Source organism: Tinamus guttatus, unplaced genomic scaffold (assembly GCF_059628265.1).
Source record: "Tinamus guttatus ecotype Peru unplaced genomic scaffold, ASM5962826v1 Tinamus_guttatus_pri_ptg000198l, whole genome shotgun sequence".
Lineage (NCBI taxonomy): Eukaryota > Metazoa > Chordata > Aves > Tinamiformes > Tinamidae > Tinamus > Tinamus guttatus.
Window position 1 is genome coordinate 2,123,463 of NW_028288732.1, and position 21,508 is coordinate 2,144,970.

General features: G+C 43.3%; 1 protein-coding gene across 4 annotated transcripts in view; it reads right to left on the reverse strand.

Moving 5' to 3' along the window:
* The window catches only part of LOC104568668 (calcium-activated potassium channel subunit beta-2), a 124,642-nt gene that overhangs the window by 44,305 nt on the left and 58,829 nt on the right, over nucleotides 1-21,508 (reverse strand). For 2 of the 4 annotated variants that reach the window (XM_088523898.1, XM_088523897.1), the window contains exon 1: nucleotides 115-581. The exons of the other annotated variants lie outside the window; for them this stretch is intronic. In XM_088523898.1, coding sequence (XP_088380024.1) covers nucleotides 115-188 — 74 coding nt within the window. In that variant the 5' untranslated portion in view covers nucleotides 189-581. Of the gene's footprint in view, nucleotides 1-114; nucleotides 582-21,508 lie in introns of those variants that run through there. 4 annotated transcript variants of the gene reach the window in all.

Below are 21,508 nucleotides of genomic sequence, written 5' to 3' on the forward strand. Positions count from 1 at the left end.
ATCTCCATTCCCTGATACTTCACACTAGCCTATCTAAGCTCTCGAGTACAGTGCTCATTTCAAGCATCCCGATGTGTCCTGCAATATTAGTCACCTTTTAATTGATCAGGTTACCTTAGTAACAGAGGAGCAGCTGGTCCCAGGATGGAGATTTCAATTGGATCTGACAGGAAGGTTTCCCCTCTCATCTACATAGTTCTGTAGTTTTCACCTTTGGGAAAGCAGCCTATTTGCAAGCAGGAGGTTTCCATATATCTTGTCTCCTTGATGCCTGTCCCCAAATATTTCTTCTCCTGCAATTTTCAGGCTTGTAATTTCTCTCTCAAACCAGAGATGCTGATGTTCAGTATTTTTTCTGAATCGAGGTGCCAGGAAGCAAGTGGCAAGACCCTCTGCAAAGAGGCATCCTCAAAAAGCTGAGTTTTCGGGCTCCAAACTTTATTCTACAAAGCTCTGTGTTATCACCATGTTTATTAAAGCTTCTTTCCCTATCGGCTTGCTGTTCATGCCTCCAGCTGCTGGGATGGCTCCTGTGTTTCCTGGGCATGATGGTAAATCCCAGGAAAGCAGGAAACTCTGGGTCTGATGCAGGGAAGTGCCTCTGGTGACACTTAGCAGGATTCAGCACCCTCACCTGCTTCTTCGAGAAAACTGTAGGATTTGCATGAGAGGAAAGGCTTGTTGTGGTGCTTTCAGCTGGTCCTGTGCTGTTTGGGGGCTGAGGATGCTTCCGAGCTGGATGTGGCTGAGCTTTAGTCCGATTCTGTCCAAAATGATCCCAAGCTGCTCAGTCCCAGGCTTGGCAAGTGGTCAGATGGACAATTTTCCTTGTGGTGCAGCCTTCCTTTTTAAAAATGCCACAGCTGTGACAAAGCACAAGTGCAGCTGCTTCTCCAAAGCTCGTCTGACCCTGTGTATCCTTGCTTGTGCCTGTGTGAAAACAGGGACTTTTCAGCCTTTCCCTCAGTCACCTCTATCCGGACCATGTTGTCCTTGGGTGGTATTTCTTTTTCTGAGTCAAGAGTGCTCCAGGGAGACACTCTCATTCGTCTAAATCTGCTAACTGCTTCCACACTGTGCATTTGTTATCTACTCCTACGGCAAAAATAAAAGCTGTTCCTGTTGGCAGGAAGAAAAAATGCATGGCCCCTGCTTGGTTGTGATAGGATCTTTTTTTTTTCCCTGTTTAAAATGTAAGATCTCATGAATTAAGAAGATACTGATGGTATGAGATCTAGACATACGGTATCTGATTCATCAGCGAATCTCCTTGGTAACTAGCTGTTCCTCTCTGATTTCTGATATAAAAAAAGCTTTCCCAATTTGAAGATAAAACACAGGGAAAACAGGAAGAACTGTGCTATTTAGGTGCCTTATACAGAAATGTATTTTGTGTGTGTGTGCAGCTATGCTGGTGGCTTTTGTACATGTGTATGTGGGAAGTATCCTGCCTGTAAAACACAATATTATTCCCCTCAGCAGGTGGGAAATGTACTCCAGCTGCCTGGTGTCTGCTAGGAATCCTCTTCCCTGTTACAGGGCTGGTAATTCTGTCTACAGGGTTGATAGCCTTGGAGGAGATGATGTTGCTGGCATTTAATGAGCAGCTTGGTGATTCAGGTTTTAACAAGCCGTTATTTCTGGCCCTGTACGAGACTGATCGCCAATTACAGGGGCTTGGAAATGCAGCGAGTTTCTGCAGGAAGCATGGATGGGTTTGATGTTAGCTGGTAGCCATCCTGCTCTAGTAATGAGAGCGTTGCCTGACTCCAGTGTGGAGCAAAACCCTCTTGAAGGCTGCTAGAGTCAAAACCAGGGTTCTTGTTGAAGGTTTTTCTGGGAACCAATGTTGCTAGAAACTTGATTCAAGTGAGGTGCTTTTGAAACAGGTGCTAATTATGTGTTTATATTTATTACACAAGTTCGTAGAAAAGTAACTAATAATCATGTGTTTAACGATTAGCTCTTTATATTTCTCTGGGAATTTCAGTTTTGGAGCTAAGTGCTTTGCAGACACTATATTGAAGTGGATGAGTTACAGCCTCCCTGTAAACTGGGATCTCAAACTGAGGCCAATGGTCTTGAGCATCGTATAGGTTAAGAATTCCAACCTATGAACATGTGACTTCAGGAAACTTTGCCTTCAGATATTTGAACAGAGTTAGAGGGATTATGCAGCAGAACCAGGCTAGAAGCAAGTTATATTGCCTATTTCATGCACAAGAACAGCAAGAAAATGCTGACTTTTGGCTTTGAGAGCACATGTGAATGAGATGGTCCCATGCAAATACAGTGACAGTGGGCAGAACCCTAAGCAACTGCAGTCAAGATGTTTAGTTCATTTGGTCAGATAAATTAGGAAACAAAAATAATCTATATATTTCTTGCTCAAAAACATTATAGTAGACTCAGTGACTTTTGTCACACAGGACTGAGGATGAGTGGGGAGGCAGCTGAGAGCTGGACAGCTGAGATGACCTTTCATGTGATCTATGGCTTTTATGCCCTTCCTGTCCTGTGGCCCTACTTCCTCTGCATAAATAAGTATTAATAAAAACCCTGCTTTGAGGTGTCTTATATCTGCAAGAAGCTTAAGAACTTGTCATTAAAATTCAGCTCCTTCTAGAGAGGAGTGCAGCAGCAAAAGGAAGCCTTGTGTAATGCTAGGGTTTATGCCCCTTCTGTGCTGGGGGTATGAGCATTTGGGGGCAAAAACCTGTGTCCCCATAAAGTGCTGTGGCATCTGTTGTCTGGGCAGAGTACACCCAGGGTTGTGTAATTTGCTTGGGGAAGCCTCATGTGGCCATGTGGATTCAAACCTATAATTTCAGGGCTTTTCAGTCTTTCCAACCGAAAGCTTGCATGAATGTACTTCCCCTGTCATTGGAGCCTAAGGTGTTCAAACCTTGAGTTACCAAGTAATATGAGGGGTGCTGAACTGATTCTGATAAATGAAGGTTCAGATAACTGAGCTAATTTTCAGTGCAATTAATACATGTCAGGAATGTGACTTTATTCTGGATAATTGAGGTTTTTGAGATGCTCAAAGTTGTGATAATCAAGATCTGTTTGAACATGACAGGAGGTCCTGGCTAGTAGAAAGAGCAAAGTGGGTTGTTATCTCCCCCCATCCTGCAGGGCAGCAGGAGCTCTTCCCATCCCACCCCAGACAGAGCAGTGGGATGTGCACACCTCATTGGCATCATTGAAGGCACCAGCCTGAGCAAAATAGACTCTTTGGTCTGGTGGCAGGAGCTTCATCTGTCCCATACTGAACCCCTCTGGCTTTGGCTGTGTAGCACTTAGCCCAGTTTGCAAATTCCTCAGTGGAGATTGTTGTGCTGCCCTTAAAGAAGGGACCTCATGTGCTGGTCACACATGGTCCTGGGGAGGAGGCTAAATATCTCCTCTGCTGTGTTATTCCAAAGCACTATGAAGGTGCCCTCCAATTCAGTGGGGTTCACCTGGGGCTGTCTGAACGCAGCATTGTGGCTGTACAGTCTGCTTTCTTGGGACTTTTGGGACTGAAATTATTTTTATTAAAAACAAGCTTCCATATAGTGTCTCACTGCTGCTCTCTCACAACATGTTGCTGATTTGGGACTTTGAGCAAAGGCAGCTGCTACTACAGAGAATCAGGAGCTGTGCGGGCTCCTGGTGTCCTGGGTCAGCACGTGGCTGTGCTGTGGTGGGAAAGGGGGAAAGATGCTCCCCGCAAGCAGGTGAATCACCAGTCTGATCTGAACTTGCAGGGAAGTCAGTGGCAGTGTTTATTTTAAAAAGAAAAAAGAGGGGGAGGAAATGTACACAGCTTGGCAAATGTTTCTTTTTTTAATGAATTGGGTCTCTGGAGAGGAAAGCTTCATTACTGCGAAACAACGAGCCCCCCACGCTCCTAGTGTGTGAACAGCTTTCATGGGCATTGTGAAGATCCAGGCTTATTTTTAGCCTGTTCCTGCAGCACCAGGAATGTTTAATGTGATAATCAATGTAATTGAGGAACCTAAAGTACAGAAAATTGCAACACCCTCATGGCTGATAATGACTGCAGCTAAAATACTGATGAAAGGCTGGGGGGTTCAGGCATAGTTGAAAATAGCAATGTGGTTGGGGTTGGCTCCTGTGGCCCTCACCCAGCCCTTGCTCTGGCTTTTCTCCCACTTGGCCCTGCTGGAGCCATGGGTGAGAGTGGGATTGGGCCTTGTGGCCCAGAGAGAGGCCCCACTTTGGGCCTGGCCCCTGCTGTGCTGCCCCTGAGTGCAGCAGCACCCAGGGACATGTGGGAAGAAAGGGCTTCTGCCATCCCCCTTCCTGGGGGTCTGGCAGGTCCCATGCTTTCTAGACAGGCTGGCCCAGAGCAACCTCTGCTGCAGGGTTTGGCTAGTCTGCTTGAGCAGTCTTTGCTGAGCACATGCAGGCCATCAGAGGTATGTGATTTGCCCAATTTGGTTTTTTTCTTTTCTTTTTTTCCCCTAGAAATAGCAAAAGATGCATGTTGGACACCAAAAGCTTCCTGCCAAATTGCCAGCTGCTGCTCCTGAGTACAGGGCACTAAAGCTTTTCAATTAAATGCTTCAGAGACTTGAATGTGGGCAATGCTCCTCAGGAGCCGTTGAGCTGTTTTGTGATGCCTCCCATAAACTCAGCTTGCCACAGCCCCCCACCTGAAATGTTGTCATGGAAAGCAGCTTTCCAGGGACTTGCAAGGGACAGTGTGAAGACCCCTTGCTGTGGAGGTTGCTCTTCAGCCTCTGCTTGGGGGAGCTGCTGGTCACCATGGACTGGTTTCAGCTGCTCTTACCTCTTGGCTATTTCACTTGTAATTTCAGGCCTTCTGTGACACTCTTTTCTCCTATTTGCTCATGATTTACTGTGTGCTTGAGGCTGTTAAAAGGTAGGGAGAAGGATGGCTGTCAACTTCGCCTGTCCTGGTGGCTTCCACCAGGTCAGGAGGAAATGTTGAGAGCTGGGGAGGATGTGTGGGGCTGATGGGCATAAGCTGGGTGGTGATGGGCAAGAAATGTCCATCTGGGGCCCAGGGAAGCCTGGATGCATTCTTTAATGCAGCCTCCAAAGTTGCTAGATCCAGTGTACGCCTGAAAGAAAAGTCTGCAAGGCTGCACTGAGATTTGCTCTCAATCCCCTTGATCTTAGTATTTCATTTGGTGCAGTCAATTTTTATCTGTTAGGAAAAGTTGTGGTGTTCTAGTGGTCTTTTAATGAATCCTAACCCTGGAAGCTGAACCCCACTGTGGTGTGTGCCTGTCACAGATAGGCACCAGCAGTGAACACCACTGGCCACCAGCACTGGTGTTGTTTTCCCCCTAACTTAATCTTGTGCAAGTAACTACAGAGAAGCCAGATTAATGCCATTAAATGATGCCACTAACATATGCAATCACTTGTTCTGCCCGTGCTATTGGAGCATCCCACAATCAGAGTGCTTTGCTCAGGGAAATGACTGAAGTCAGTGCTGGACACAAGGCTACATGACTGCAGCGTTCATGCTCATCACAAAATTGCTTACACTACAAAGCAGTTATCATGGCTTGAAATTCCCATAGCATTTTGAAGGCATATAGGCCTGGGGCATTTCCATTTGTGGAGATGTTTCTTTTATTGCATCTGCTTGCTGCTAACTTCTACATTTTAAATGTGATGAGGTGTTTTAGAAACCTATTTGTGATCTTTGCTGGAAAACAAAAGGTAATCCAGCCAGCCTTGCGTGGCGGATGTGCTCTGCTGAGAGATGCTCCTAACATGGGATCTGTGCTTTGTGCAGGTTTAATTAGACAAAACCCTGTGCAGAGTTTCCTGCTCCAGCCTGATTTTTGACAGTGTATCCCTCAGTGGTGTCACAGCACGTTGCCCCCTCTATATCATGGTGAGGCCATCAACTTGTCCCTATCAGCTCAGGCCCCTGGGAGCAGCAGTCACTCTTGCAGTAAATTTTCACCCCAAATAATATATAAATCATCCCCATAGCCCATTGCTGCTGCTCTGAGGTTTCCAGGGAGCTAGTGGGTATGGGGACTATGTGCTCGGCTCTGCTTTTCTGAGGAGAAAACACTGGCATTTCCTCTCTGTCCATGCTGCAATTCAGGCAGTTTTGCCACTGGCAGCTCCCAGTCAGCCCAGAAGGGCCAAAAACCACCCTGGGACCCCCAGAGGGGATAATTTAGGTGGCTTTTACCTCCTAGGAACGGAGGAACTTCTTGCATCTGCTCCTTGAACAGGGATGGGATGGTGTGGGCGATATCCAGACTGCACAACTGCCTTCCAGCAATGCTACCTTTCCCTTAATATGGCTCTCTTTATCCCCCCAAAAGTTCATCCCACATGCAAAATGCTGATGGGACCACATGACTATTCTGCATTTTAACCATGGTTCTTGCTTTCATTTCAGGAGCTTAAATGCCAGATCGAGGTATATAGTCCCACATACCTGCATGCCCTGGTGTAAAGCTCATCTCCTTCTGGGAGACCATTTTGTCTTTGGGCTTCCTCCGCTTGGCTTAACAAATGGTTACAAAACCTTGATTACTAGTGAACCCCTCTCATTTACTGGAAATGTGCTTTGGGAAAGTCTTTAGGGATATGTGAAATTCTATTTGCAGTCCCTTTTATAAATAATAATACAAAACCCATGCTGCTAAACCTGGCTGTCAGCAAGCAAATGCTGTAAAGCAACATTATTATTATTTTGTACCATTCCTAAATCCATTAATTTGCTTGTTGCTGTGTAAGGTGACGAATGCTTCTGCAGCAAGGTCACAATTCCATTTTACATCAAATAATTATCTTTTCTCATGTATGATACATGAAGCATATTCCTTGCTAAGGGCAAAATGTTTTATTAAAATTATTTTCCTTTGTTCTTTCTTATAGATTGTCTATTATGACTCCAAAGAATGCCTGCATGACATTTCTTTTTAAATTCAATGCATAATTATACCAAACAAATTCTTCTGATGCTATATTAATAAATCTCCCATTATTTTGTTTGAATGAGGGGACATGCTGCTATTATTTACAAGACAACATGGATTTAGCTAAGCTTCATGGATTTTTGCAGTCACTGACACTGATAGTATATGAGCAGAGCAATGACAGCAATAATGTGGAGGCAGACTGTTCAGTTCAAGCTGAAAGGGCTAATGGAAGTAGTAAAAATGGTAAAGATATGAAAGCAGGAACTACCAGAATAAATAACTGAGAAGGGAACTTGCAGGAAAGGTTCATTGCAGCTGCAAATGCACCTAGCTGAGTGTCAGCCTGGGTTAATTTGCAAGGCTGACAGATGTCTTTGGGACTGACAAGTGCTGAAAAGATCTGGCACATCTCTGGGCCAGGTCCTCAGTCCTTCTAGCTGAGCAGTTTGCAGGTGTCCTTGGAGTTGCACTGATTTACTGCAGATGTGGCTTTGCCTTTTGTGTTTAAGGGTGATTATGCAATCCTAGACTTTTTTCCTTTGGTAATGCAAAAACCTCAACTGCTTCCAGACAGCGCAAATGTGATTTTGATTGACTGAGCCTATATCACTCCATCTGCTCCATCCACTTCAGCTGGTCACCTCTGGCTCTTCCTTTCAGGCCAATTTTTCCTTAATCAGTTGCAAGGGCCTCTTGGAGGCTTCTCAGCCCTGGTGCTGGCTGGTGTGTCCAGGTGGTTTGGATCCCCCCCCTGGCTCCCCATTCAATGGGACTGCCCATGTCTCCCTAGGAGCTGACTGCACAGCCTTGGCTGTGCTGCTGAGATGCCCACAGCTGTAGTAGCAGTTGCTGTGCAAGGACAGGACAGCAGCATGGTCCCATGCCTATAAACTTGTCTCTGAATTTGTGGGTGGTAACTGCTGCTGTTCCCATGTTGCAGACAGAAAAGCTCCTGGGTGATTAATTTTAAATATTTGGCTCAGGGACAGAGCATAACTTTTGAGATCACTTGATAAACATTTCATTTCAGAAAAGGGTGTGCTCTGGGCTCTGATCTTATCCTATAAAAAAAGCTGGGATATGTTCATCCTTTCTCATTTTAGTCTGGTGGTGCAGTTTCCTCATGCTTAATAAGAAGTGGAAAATCATTAACTTTGCTTTTTGATATATGCTTTTAATTTCTTTATTCATAATGAGTTTGGTGTTGCAGCTGCAGGATGAAATATGTTATACTACAGGAATTTCACTGAAATTCAACATTAATTAATGTCCACTTGTATAATGGTCACAATGTGTATCATTTTTGAGACCGTTGTGGGAATTTCTTTGTTCTTTTGCAGCCTGCAAGCTGAGTGAAATCTGCATGCTAGATTTTTAACTGTATCTTAAGGCTTTTGAAGTGATAGAAGACACTTAAACATAGTGCCCTTGTTATCTAACTGTACACCTTGTAATTGAGATTCCAGTCAATCTGCTCTGCTTGTCTTTTCATGTTTGCCAGTCTATGTAGGAAAGGACACCTCATTTCCACTGAGACAATGATAAACTTTATGTTGGAACAACAGGTCTGTCAATTCTTATTTCTCCCCTTTCAGCAGAGTTTTAGTTAAATGGGTTATGTCATTTGCTACTGCTGAGTCTTCTTTTCCCTTCCTTTGCATGGAAGGAATCTTGCTCCTAAGGCAGGATCTGTAAAGGTGCTTTTTTTCAGCTGCCCATTGCAATTAGCATTTACTGCAAGTTTTACTGGTCTCTTGTCCTCTGGAGGATTAGAGGCAGAATTTGGCAAAACTGGCTGTTCTGTGGTAAAGATGATATGAAAAATCAAATGCTAATTTCTGTAACTTGCTGCTAGAAGTCAAAGGCTGTTACCTCTATCACCACCCCTTTAAAGTATGCATATAATTAGTCTCATCAATGTGGACAAAGAATGGAGAACTTCATTAATGTAGTGATGTGCAAACAGATTTAAGCAAGAGGGGCAATGCCTCTGACACCCCTATAAGACTGTGTAGAAGTAGGATCATGTTAAATGCCATTTTTGAGGAGTTTGTGGGCCAGGATAGACATGACTAGGAAATCCCTCACCCCAGTGAGCATCATCTTTGCCCCATTTCAGATTTTAAACCCCTTTGCTCCAGGCTGGAGTTTATGCCTTCGTCATGGAAAGCTGGGAACTTTGGTGGGCAAACTTGGAGAGAGGATCCAAGGGAGGGGGGATTCAAGTATTGAATTCTGCTTTGCTGACTTTGTAAAGCTTCTTCGCTGCCTAACTCAGAACTTAGAGTCAAGTAAAACTCGACTAGTGAAGCACATGAATTATTGCATCCATTGGATGGCAACAACCTGCTTTTACTATGTCTAATTTCTAAAGGAAGCCTGTCTAAAGGAAGGCTAAGTGCAAATGTCTGTGGCAGCAGGGACACCTGAGTTAGTATACCACATACATTTTAATGGATTTTGTGGAAGCTTCCCCTTTGCTACACCCACTGGTAAATGTAGCACTGCTGAATATAATGTTGAATATAATGACATTTCTAAAGAGTTCCTGCTGCATCTGTCTATGATGAATTCATATGAAGAAGTTTATATAAAGAAATGAATTGCTAAAATTAGTAATGAACTTGGTTCATTGGAGTGGCCTTTCTAATAAAGATAATATACAGTGGCAGAGCTGGCATGGTTCGTTCTGGAGTGATTTTTCATTGAGTCCAGAGTAAATGTTCTCTGATAAATCTTGCCAGTACTGTCAGTCTTGGTCTTAATGGCATGAATACCCATTCAGCTCACAAAAAAGCAGAACTATTCAGCTTGTGGGCTTTGGCATTGTGCACAAGTGTTCTCCAGTCTTTGCTGTCTTCGGCTAATCTGTCTGTGACTAATTCACCAAATTCTTTATAAGGGGAGAGGCTCCCTCAATGCATCTCTTAACCTCTGCTGCTCGGGTTCCTATGATTGATGCTACCTGCTTTCAGTGCAGAATGTGATCCACGAGCTGCAGTTTACCTGGCCGTGTTAGAGTTGCTCTGTGAAACACAGACTGAATTAATGCTCTGTTCTTAAAGTGGCTGTGTTTTATTTTATATTTTTCCTTTCCTCTTTCAAAAGCTCTTGAAGCAGACTTCCTCTGGCTTTCGCAGCTGGTTAGCTGTAGCTCTGTGCCAAGCTAAATTCTAGAGATAAACCATGCTTTGCAATTTTGTGAATAGCCTAGTATGGCAAGTTCATTCATTACCAGCCGTGCTGCTGCTTCTTGGACTGCTGCCAGCCACTTGCATATCTTCTGAGCATCGCAGCCTGTCGCATCAAGACACCTACAGCCCAGGGCTGCGAATTCACAGCTGCAATGTTTCTTGCTATCATGATGACAATGACCTTGTTTTTGTGGCTGCTCCTGAAGTAGCTACAGTGTAATGCAGAGAAGACAAGCAGGGAATTTGGAAATAGCCAGCCTGTATTTGCTACTTCAACCCATTGTGTCCAGAACTAGAGCTTGTACCCCTGCTTTGCTCTGTGTTGTGGGAAAGGTGTCTCCTAACTCACCCTATGTCTCCCTTGGGGTAGCAAACGGTGATTTTTTGTTTTTCCTCCCCTTATAAGGGTCTTTGTTGTTGATGTTATACCAAAGATTGCAATGTCTGTAGCAGAAACAATATATTAGTGAACGGTTCAGCCTTTGTAGAGATCTTGGCAGGCACAGAAATCTGAGTAAATGTGCACTGCATGTATACTGACTTCAGGACAGGTCCTTGGGTGATGTAAACTGGCTTTTACTGCTAGCAGAGAAAATAAAGTTAAAGCAGTTTATATCACCTGAGTACCTGATCGTTCATATTTAATACTGTAAAAGCTGCTGTGGAGGTGCAGGTTCAAATGGCTATTTGTTTCTGATGTTTCAGCAATATAACAGTCTGAAGTAATCTGTAAGAACAGGGAAGTAGGTTGTAGAGAGCTGAAACTTCAGCTACCAAACCTTGCTTGCCAAATCTTTCAGTGCAAAGGCAGAAGTATTGCACATGCAGGCTGGGAAGTGCATGGAGAAGAGCACTTGTGTACTGTTATAGATCTTAGAGGAGGATGCTGTTCTGGAAGATTGCAACTACTAAGTTCACTTTCAGCTAGCTGAGGGGTAAAAGACATTTCCAATTTTGAGGTAGGTTTAATTACACTCCGTCTTGCTGGGTAAAATACAACTACACAAAAATGGAAAAAAAGGCTAGCAGCAGGGCATGCTAGTTTTCTTTATTCCCAAACCAACATATGTCCAGCCACTGTTTCTGGATTACTTGTGTATAAGTATGTATTCTATAAAAAGTAAATAATAGGAAGGATTTAAAGTGCACAAGGAGGAGGCCACTGTGTGTAGGTTTCATTTTGTCTTTGTTTTCTTTGGTCCAAGTCTGGGATTGCTCCCAAGGCTTTGGGAGACTCAGGAGACCTACTGTGGGAGAACAGCCTGACAGTCAATTGAATAAAAGGTTGAATAGCAGAATGGAGTGAATTTTGCACATTTGCTTGCAAAAATTCTGTGCTCTCACTATGGTCTCCTAAGGAAAAAGGATGGATACAGTGGAGGCTCTGGTGCTTCAGTGATGGAAAACTTTGTATTTTGGTCCTTTTATTTATTTTTTACCTATAGCAGTAACCTTATGCATCTGTTCAGCACTTTCTTGCAAAATATCTGCATCCCTGTGTACCCTTGGCATTTGGAGACTGCAAGAAATGTTTACCCTGGTGTTTGTCCTTCTAACAATGCACGCAGACAAGAGAATTTGGAAATGTTTGTGTCTTTTGATTGGCAATAGACATTTTTGCTTTGTTTTGGCAAAAGGCTTGTGCTCCCCAGAATGCCTTTCAGTTAACTCATCTCATTTGCATGACTAAACGGTGGTTCTGCATCGTTGCATTGCAAAAGATTCGCAGAGATCCAAATACGTTTCACTGCGAGAGAAACAGCAGTAAATCAAACTGCTGTGTATGGTTAAATTGCTTGAAACTAAAAAATCTCAATACAAATGAATCCTTTTAAGCTGTCAAATTTAGCCCTAGGCAATAAGAAATGGTGAGCCTGGTGGAATAATCTGGGTGTGGATGGTGGAGACATGAAGAGATGCCTTTCAGAATGTTATCCTGGCTACTGCCAACATGATAATGCAAAACACTGATGATTCATTGCTGGAATTCACTAGTTTTAAATATATTGCCATGAATTATTTAGCAAATCTAATTGAATGTTAATTTTGCTATTGGAGGTAAGTAGCCATTGAGCTTAGCTGAAAAATCAGTTTATATAGAAGTCATTGTCCCATTGTCACTTGGAGCTTGCTGGGGATGATTTACAGTGCTGCCTCTTCTGCTGGAGTTTTAAGCAATTCTGTCCTCATCAGCTTGGCCTGGAGAGTCAAACAGTCCTGAGTCCTCCCGGATTTTACCCCACAGGGACAGCTGGAGCAGGTGTGGACTCTTTTGGACACTTAGTTCTGTCCATCTTGGAGCAATCATAGCATGTCTGGAAAATGTAATGGGAACCCACCAAATCACAGGGCAGCAGAGGAGGGTTTGGGTTTGAGGCCTTCAGCTGGGGACTTGCCCTGCAGCTGCCAGCAGCACTTTGGGTGAGCTATGGCAGCAACAAGCAGTTCCAGCTGGGATGTAGCAGAGCTGGAAAGCAGCAAAGCTGTGAAGAGTAAGCTAGAAAAGGGGGTAAAGAGGTGGTGCAGGCCAAGAAACCTAGATTCAAACTATCGAGGTCAACCTACAATCTACTGAGGATTAGATAGGATCAAGTAATTAATGAAAAGGATGATTTATACCAGTTTCTAATCCCCATGGATGATGTTGATGACACATTTCTGCTGTCAACCCCTTTATAGATGATTTTTGTGTGAAGAACTGCAGGGAGGGGAAGGGGGGTGCCAGGTTGGAAGAGCTGTCACTGAGGTCTCCTGAGGGCTTCTCATGGCCTTTCTAGCAACTCCTTTACTCTGTGGAGAATCTGAAAGCCAAATGTGGGCACTGGTCCCAGTCTCTGCTGCATGATGCTCTGCTGGCTCCATGAGAGCTGGTTGATAGACACCCACTCCTTCCAGCCCCTGCAAAGCATCTACAACCTGCACCTGGTCAAAGGCACCACCATGTCACAATGCGCATGGTGACGCTGCCAAGTCTACTCATTGTTGGGCTTATTCCTAGACATATCAACATGGGTGATATCATCCTCTGCTGCTGTAGTTGTTACTTAAAAGCAAGGGGAAAACAGTGTCTTGGAGATGCCCAAGCTGAGGCTATGAGGCTGGACTTGATTCCCTGTGTGGCTCAGGAGTAGGTTTCTCTCTCTTAGGATATAGACCTGAATGATTTAAAAAAAAAAAAACTGCAGTTGAGGGTAAATTAACTGACCAAAGGTTGTTAACTGCAAAATTATTCAGCTGGTCCATGAAGAAATGAATCTGCTAACTTGTGGGTGCCCTTTTACATCCAGAACTTGGAACTACAACTCCATCTGACATATCCAACAGGAGGCTTGAATGAGGGTGATTTTTTTTCTGCTGTAAGTACTCAAACTCTTCACAAAAGTGGCTTGAATTAGAATAGTTTTGGCTGAAGAAAGGAAAAAGAATTGTGAAAATGTCACTCCTTTTGTCCCCAATCTGACAAAATGACATTTCGGGACTTTCCAAATGAAACTGTTTTGACATACTTTCTAGTTTAAAAATGCCTCTAAAATTAGAAAGCAAGTGTTTAAAATACTTAAAGTAGACCTGATTATTTTATTATTATTGCATTTAAAAGAATTATCTACTTTCAAGATCAACTTGAACTTAATTTTTCCTCTGACCTATGTTGGCCATCAGATAGAAAATTGTTATTTCTCTATCTCTAGGAGATTTGGAGCCATTTAGCTACATGCAAGTGCACTTCTGTGCATACAGTGCAGGGCTGTATCTCATCCTGCTTTGGGGTCTGTTCCCACTGCTTGCTCCCTGTCCCTGACATAACAACATCCATCCTCTGGCCCTGACCCTTCCTTGTTTGGATTCTTTCTCTTTTTCTTTTCTTACCCTCTTTTTTACCCCACTTCTGCATTAATTTTGCACAGCGTGGGGCATGTACATCCCCAGATGCATGCATACAGCCTCTTTAATTTTGCTGGAAGTTCAATCTCCACGTTCTCACCGGCATCACAAAGACTCCTGCCCTTCGGGAGTGCTGCCTGCACTACCAGAGCAGCATATTTGATCACATCGTGCTTGGCCTCTGCTCTGCAGCTCTTGGTCTCGGCTGCGGCAACTTGCTCAAATATAATGTTATCAGATTAGCATAATCAAAGTGGAAATGGCTTTGAAAATAGAGGCAAAGATGAAGTGGCATAATCGGATGCACCATGCCTGTTACTTTTCTCGCACATATGAAGAGATCTGATAGATGGTTACTCTGACAAAGGCAGATAAGAAATGCCTCAGGGTAAAGGGAAGAAGATAGAAAGTTATTTTCCATTCTGTGGTAGTTTGCTGGGAATGCTACAAGTTGTTATTTTTAGTCTGTGTAGCAGGGACGGTTGTGCCTTAGTGCAGGATTTTGTATGTCGAGTTACAGCTGCGTTCGTGCACTGCTCGGTTGGAGCCACGTGAGAGCTCTGCCACTCTGGCAGCAGTGTGGCATGGAAAATGCCTCTGGGTATTCTGTGGATTTCAATTTTGAATATTTCTGCAAACAAGAATTGTGGAATAACCCCAGAGACCACCTGATTCTGGCATTAAAAGCCACTCAATGTACAGGCTGTTATTGTGCTTCATGTGATAGTCCTCTTTACAGATCTCCCCATCTTCATTTGGCCTTTGCGTTGTGCGTGGTAACCTGCTGATGGTGACAGAGCAAATGCCAAAGTGAGAACTAGCTGTAGGGAGCTTGAAACATTAGCAGGTCAAAAGCTTTGGGAGTTGCACACAGGCATCTAGAAGCAGGATGAAATGCAGGGCTTCCACAATATTGGAGTGGGAAATGGCACCCATTAAATTTGAAAAGCACTGTTGGGAAAAAGGCCAAATACACTGCTGCACTAGTGTAGAAGCTGTTGCTTGGGACCTCTTGCTGCAAGCTAGCAACCACTCCATTTTCTGCTTTGGGAAGCTTGGATGCTTGGGACAGATGTGGAGCTTCCATCTTCCCTGTGCAGATGAAAGATGATAGTTGTATTTTTTAGTATTTTTTGCTTTCTTCCAGGTAGCTTTGCATCCCAGATTCCTCCCTGGAACTAGGCTCCCCCTGTGCTGCAGAAGCCTGGCACTTCCTAGCTTCATGGTGAACATAAAGGCCATGAAACCACTTAAGTGCAAAACCCACAACATATGCATTTAAAGCTGCTTTGTTTCCTTCATAGCTGTTCTCTGGACTATGGTCTCCTGATTGCCCTGGTATTGGAGGTAAACTTTAACTCGATATTAATGCAATGGTTATTGAGCTGTACCTGGAGTATCTTTATACCCATTAACATCATAATCAACATCCCACAACTAAGCTGCTCTGCAATTATAATGTATTCAGTAAGACAAGTTCTGATGTATCCTATCATGCAAAACTGAGTGAATCAGTTGTGGCTGCTTCACATCTGGGTGATTTTTCCTCTGCATACCTATATTTTCAGCCTAGCACTGTTTGTTTCCCTTGTGGCTACCTTGGCCTTGGTCACATCCAGCCTGCTGATGTTACTGAGGCTTGCTTTCTGTTGAAGGATCTGCAACTTGCAGCAGAAAAGTTGTCAATTGTGGTAGAAACCTCTCAAATTGGCTATCAGACGCTCTGCCCTGGAGAGCAAGATACAGAAGTAAGAGACCAGAAAAGCTGTGATTTGCTTGCCTGGAGTGGGTGGGAAAGCAGCTAGAGTATGTGCTGGGAATAGAAAGGAAAGCAATTGGAAAAGAAGAGGTGACAAAAAAATAAATACACTGCAGGGATGAGCCATCTCTGTAGCTTTCTAGATCTAGACTATCTAGAAGGGACCCAAGAGTTAACATGGAGCGGGAGTTCCAAGAAATCAATCCACAGGAGTTTGTGCATTGATTTGTTTGGAAGCATTAACCTGAGGAATTTCTCCATCTACACTTGTTTTCATTTGTGTGCATGTTCATAGGCATTGATTTTTCTTAAGATCTGAGCATTGAATTAGATGTTTTTCTGCATGCACTCCTTCAACCTTGGCTTTTGCAAGGAAGCATCAGCTGGGATTTCACCTGATTTGACTTTTTTATTGAGATTCAGCAGCAGTAAGCAGGAGGTCTGTGCACTTTTCATAACAGCCCTTAAAAGGGCAGGGAGCCCTTTTAATGTTAGGGCTTAATCGTATTCAGGCTCCAGCACCGTGGTGAAGGCTGAACCCTTCACCAAGGTTTGGCTAGTGCTGTGTGATGGAGATGTGTGCTGTAACGCAGGGACAAATCCCTACCCTGGTGTGCTGAGTGCCTAACAGGTAGATGCTGAAGTGTCATCGTTTCTTTGGTGCTCTGAGTGCTCTGCCTTTCTCTGCCCACTGCTCATTACTTAGCCCCAGTATTCCCAGGACAGACTTCCCTGAATTGCAATGATGCTGCTCAGTAAAACGTCTGCAAATGCAGCTGCTGCCTAGTTACTGGAATAAAACAAGGGCTGCTCTTCCTGAGCTTTGTCCTCTCTGGTTTATCCCACTTTGCCTTGTGCTCTTTGGGAGCTCAGCACAGTCACATCTGAGGGACAGAAAGTACAAGGGCCTCCATGCTGTTCTGCAGGGTCTGAGCCTGGCTGCAGTGTTGCCAAAAACATCTGATGCCAGTTGCATCTGATAACACATGCTAAATACCTTTGAAACACTAACTTATCCTCCAAAGACTTTCTTGAACACCTTTAAGCAACACAAAGCTGCTGCCTAGACAAAGTGCTTCCTTCTCCCTTAATACTCAGAAGGCGTATTCCCAACAGTAGGGCTGGAAAATAAGGCTCAAAGAACGGGGCAAATATTTTCACCTTCATGTGGCTCAGGGATGAAGGAGTGTTGTAGAACTTAAAGAAATATCAGCTGCAAAGTCTGGAGATGACTGAGCATGAGCTTTGCAATGGAGGAGACCCCAGAGGCAGGGCTTGCCCCATCCCTTCCCCACAGGCTGGATGTGGCTCTGTACAGTGCCCTTCCATGGATGCATTATTTTTGAGCTGCATTGCATGAGCAGCTGCATGTTGCTGGGTTCTGCTTACTGTGGTGTATGTTTGCTCTTTCTAGCTGCATTTTTCTCAAAAGGACTCCTGAAGCCAGGCTTACTGCTGAACTCTTCGAGTGGGTACACAGTGACCCATTTCAAATGATCTAGGGCAGCTAAAGCAGTTTAAAATGTAGGTCTCTCTTGTTCTTTTACCTCACTTGGAGTGAAATCCATTGGACACAGGAGTCCCTAAGCTGATGTAAGTCGATGCACCTCTCCTGATGCTGATGGAGCTTTGCCTGTCTCTTCCAGCTGCAGATGTGGCCTGGCATCTGGTACAATTTATCCTGTGCACTGTTTGTTTTAATAGCCCGATAAAACTACTGTTCTCATGGGAGAGTGCAGCTCATAGCTGTGTATTCAGAGAAAATCTGCACCCATATGAATTCCATAAGTATTTGCCTCATAGATGTAAACATGGTATTACCCAATTAAAGGAGTGTCCTTAATTTATCAGGCAATTAAAATATTCATTGCCCTTTATCCCAGGGAGATCCACCAGTAATATATAATCCGAACTTGAGTTAAAATGCTATAATAAATGAACAGTGACGCAATGTATCAACTATAATGAGGTCATTAAGGCAATGAAGGGTGGTTTGTCAAGAGTGGAGTGTGTAACCTAGTTAGTGGAGCTAATGTCATTTCTGGAAGCACGACTGCTCTAGAGAAGTGGGGCATGGAGTGGGGGGATGTCTGGGGGAAAGAAACTTAATTGCATTCCAGGAAAAATGTCCACATTACAAAGTTGGAGATGGAAAAGATTTCTATCTCCCTAGTTGCTGTTAATAACTTCTTAATAATAACTTCTTGAGAAAGTTATGAGAATGGTAAATGAGCATCTGAGTGAAGTATTAGAGGAAGCTGTGTTTTAGCTTAGCTCTGGCTGCTTTGGATGTAACAATATTGCTTCATATTCATAAAAATGGAAAAAAAAAAACAGTAAATGGGGGAAGCAAATACTTTTGTTGTTAATTCTGGGCTGGATGTTCAAAAATTTGGAGAGTTAGGACTCCAGTACTCACTGAGTTATAACCAGACTTTAATGGTTTGTACCTAGGCTCTTCTGAAAATCTCAGTTGCTATTCGAAAAATGCTGGAGTTGTGTTGGTACCAAATTTCCTGTCAGTGCTTGTCACTTATGATAGTAGGAGCTCCTTTATAGCATTTTGTGGTATTTGCACCACACTTGTGCAGACAAAACCATCATACAGCTGGGACATCTCCAGCTGTGCATACAGGAAGGATGCTGGTTTCATCCTATTTTTAAATCTCATGTTGGGGGATAAGTGGGGGGACTAAGGGCCAAAGAACATGGCTTTAACTCCTTTTGAAGAACTTCAGCTGGTCAGCTTTAGTTATGAAAAAGGTTGGACTGAAAGCAAACAAATATATTAAAATAATGGTTACATAGGCACTCAGTTCTGCTTTTGGAGCTGTGAGGCCAAAATATGTTTGCAAGCTATGTTAATGGAAAGACCATCAAGATAGCCTTCACAAACCTTGACCTTTATTTTGACTGCATACATGAAGGTGGCTTTCCACAGCAGTGCTCAATGGGTTTTCCCATAAAACAGTAGATCAAGGATTCACCCATTAGCTGCTGATGTGGGAGAGATTTGCCTTATTTTGAAGCACTATTTTGCTGGTTTGTTAGGCAGCCTTCACAGACTTGTATACATCTATAAAAGTTATGGTAATATATATAGAGATACTATATAGAAACTGTGGTTTTGTATATATTCCATATATAAATTGGTGTCTTGGCACAGTTGATGAGACAGCAAAGGTGGGAGGCCATCACTGGGAAAGATGCACCTTATGTGAAAAGAAGCCATTCAAACAAAAAGGCACGTTTTGGTCTGCTGCATCTAGCAAGGGCATGTGCAATGTCAACTGCAGTGTCAAAGGAGAATCATTTTCATGTCACAAATTTTGTGAAGAGTTTGGGGGTAGTTAGGATCTGCAGAAAGCTCTCAATTATTGCTAGTCTCCAGATGAAACTACTTACTTGACTTATCTGGCACTGTTGCCCCAGCCTGTGCAGCACCCATGCTCACTACTGCACTACTGAGGAACAGGATGCTGCTTAGCACTCTAATTATCCTAGTTTAAAGAATAACTGAGCCTCTAGGAATAAAATATGCTTTAGTTTGACAGATCATTTCAGAATTGGCTTTTGCACCAGACCATGATTAGGGACAAAAGAACATTTAGTTAAAAATCACAAAAATTGATTTCAGCATTTCTTTCCCTCCTCATCATTCTGGTCCTTTAGCTGACATTTCTACTGTGTACTTTAAATTTCGCATTCCTGGATTTGACCTGCTTCTCTTTCACCTTCTGAAGGTGCACTGATAAGACCCTTATACTTTTAAGAGATAACAAACTGCCAGGATTCTTGGGAGAGCTGTAACTAGTTTTTCTTGATCCAATGGTGAAAATGTGAAGTAGCTTGAGTGGCTTCGTGGATGTTCAACTTCATTTTTGGAGTTGTGGAGACTGTGCAAGACCCCTCTGAAATGGAACTTAGAACTAATCTCTTAACCTCAGCAAAGGAGGGGAAATTCATCTGTAGAGGCACTGTAGAAATTCATCACAAATCAAATCTTTTTAAGGAAAGAACTGCCTCCAAACATGAGAATTTTAGTAGCTCATAAGATCTGCTTTTATTTTTTCCTTAGTTGGTTACTGTCAGGATCTTACTCATGTCATATGATTTTTGTTGATTAAATGCTGATAGCATATGAAGAAGCATATTGATGGAAGATGTGTTTGAGATACTGTTATTCATCGTTCAGTAGGTAGTGCGTGAAATACATTCCTAGGCTTCAATTTAGGATATCTCATTTTCAATATCGCTGTGATGTCTGTTTCCCACAGAAATAACCTTTTACTTAGCCATTTGGAGGAGAGAAAAAAAGGCTAATTTGAGCAAGACTGGATGAACAGCCTTGTTGAAGCAGTAATTGTTTAGGAACTTTGAGTTACATTGCATACTGATCACAATTCTCCAAGCAAATGGACAATAAAGCATTAATTTAAAAATAGACATAACATTTGAATATAAAGAATGAGGACTACTAAACTCAGTAGCGTGTGACTTATTGTACTCCCTGCTTAAATTTTGGGAAGTATTAGGACATGGCAACCTTCCTGGAAGCTAAGCAAAACTGAGCTTTTCACATATCTGGGGGGGAGCTGTGTCCAGGAGTCTGAAAAAGCAGAGCACAAAAGGAAAGATGATTCTAGAATGCTGAGACCACTAGGGAAGTCCTCAACTAGAAATGAACTTGGAAGGAAATTTTATAAAATGTTAAAATGGGACAGGTTAGAGAATGAAAAGCTAAGTAATATTAGTAATGATGGTCTAACACTGTTCTAAAAGTTTGTCTGGGCTTGAGGGTGAGCATTTCCATCAACTTCTGTGTGTTTTGGATCAGGTCTGTGGCCTCTAGGGAATTCTGAAGTGGTCTTGAATAGTTGGAGGAAAATATAAAGGCACAGGGGGACAACTTACTGCCATGTCATAATGTTCCCTGGGATAGGTTTCATTCATGGAACATTTATGGGTGACCTGTATTTCATAAGCTCATTTGTGAAATCAAGAATACCAAAAAAACTTTGCTGCTTCTGTTATCCTGAGGGGCACCTTTCTGTCTCCAAACACCAAGGAAAAAGTTGTATTAGAGGAAGAGGCACAGTGTGATCCCTAGAAATTGTGATTCTGCCAAAGGCTTGCTCTACAACCCGCAGTCACTCCGTATGGTTATGGGGAAGGACTGACACGTCTGACAGCCTCGAAGACTGTGGCTGGACATTGTGACACAATTCCTACTGTTTTCATTGGAAAGCTGAGCTCCTTTCTAGAGGGGTCGTGCTGCTTGCATGGGCTCACATCCAAATTTGGGTCCTGGTTTGTCTGTGTGTTTCAAGGTATCTGTAAAGCTTGTATATTTTCTTCTCCCCTTTGTGAAAGTCTCTGCTTCAGGAGTCGCAGGGATGATTTGCTGTTGACAGATGCTGTGGTAATGAGTGAGGATGTTTGCATGTCCCCCATTCCTGCGTTGAGCCCCTGGGGATGAGTTCAGAAACAACAGAAACCTACTGATGAGCCTTGCTGAGGCAATTACAGATGTAATGGGGAAGGGAATGAGGTAAGCAGTGAAAAATCAAGGTAAAAATTCATGACTGACTGGAGCTGAACTAACTGTGGGTGCCCCTCAGGGAAGTGGTCTCATCCCCTAGTGCACAGTTCTTGCTGCTTTCTCCCCTCCTACCACCACCCAACTGGCAAATGGAAGATTTTAATGCCTATGGGCTTTGTTTTCAGACCAGTGAGCTGAA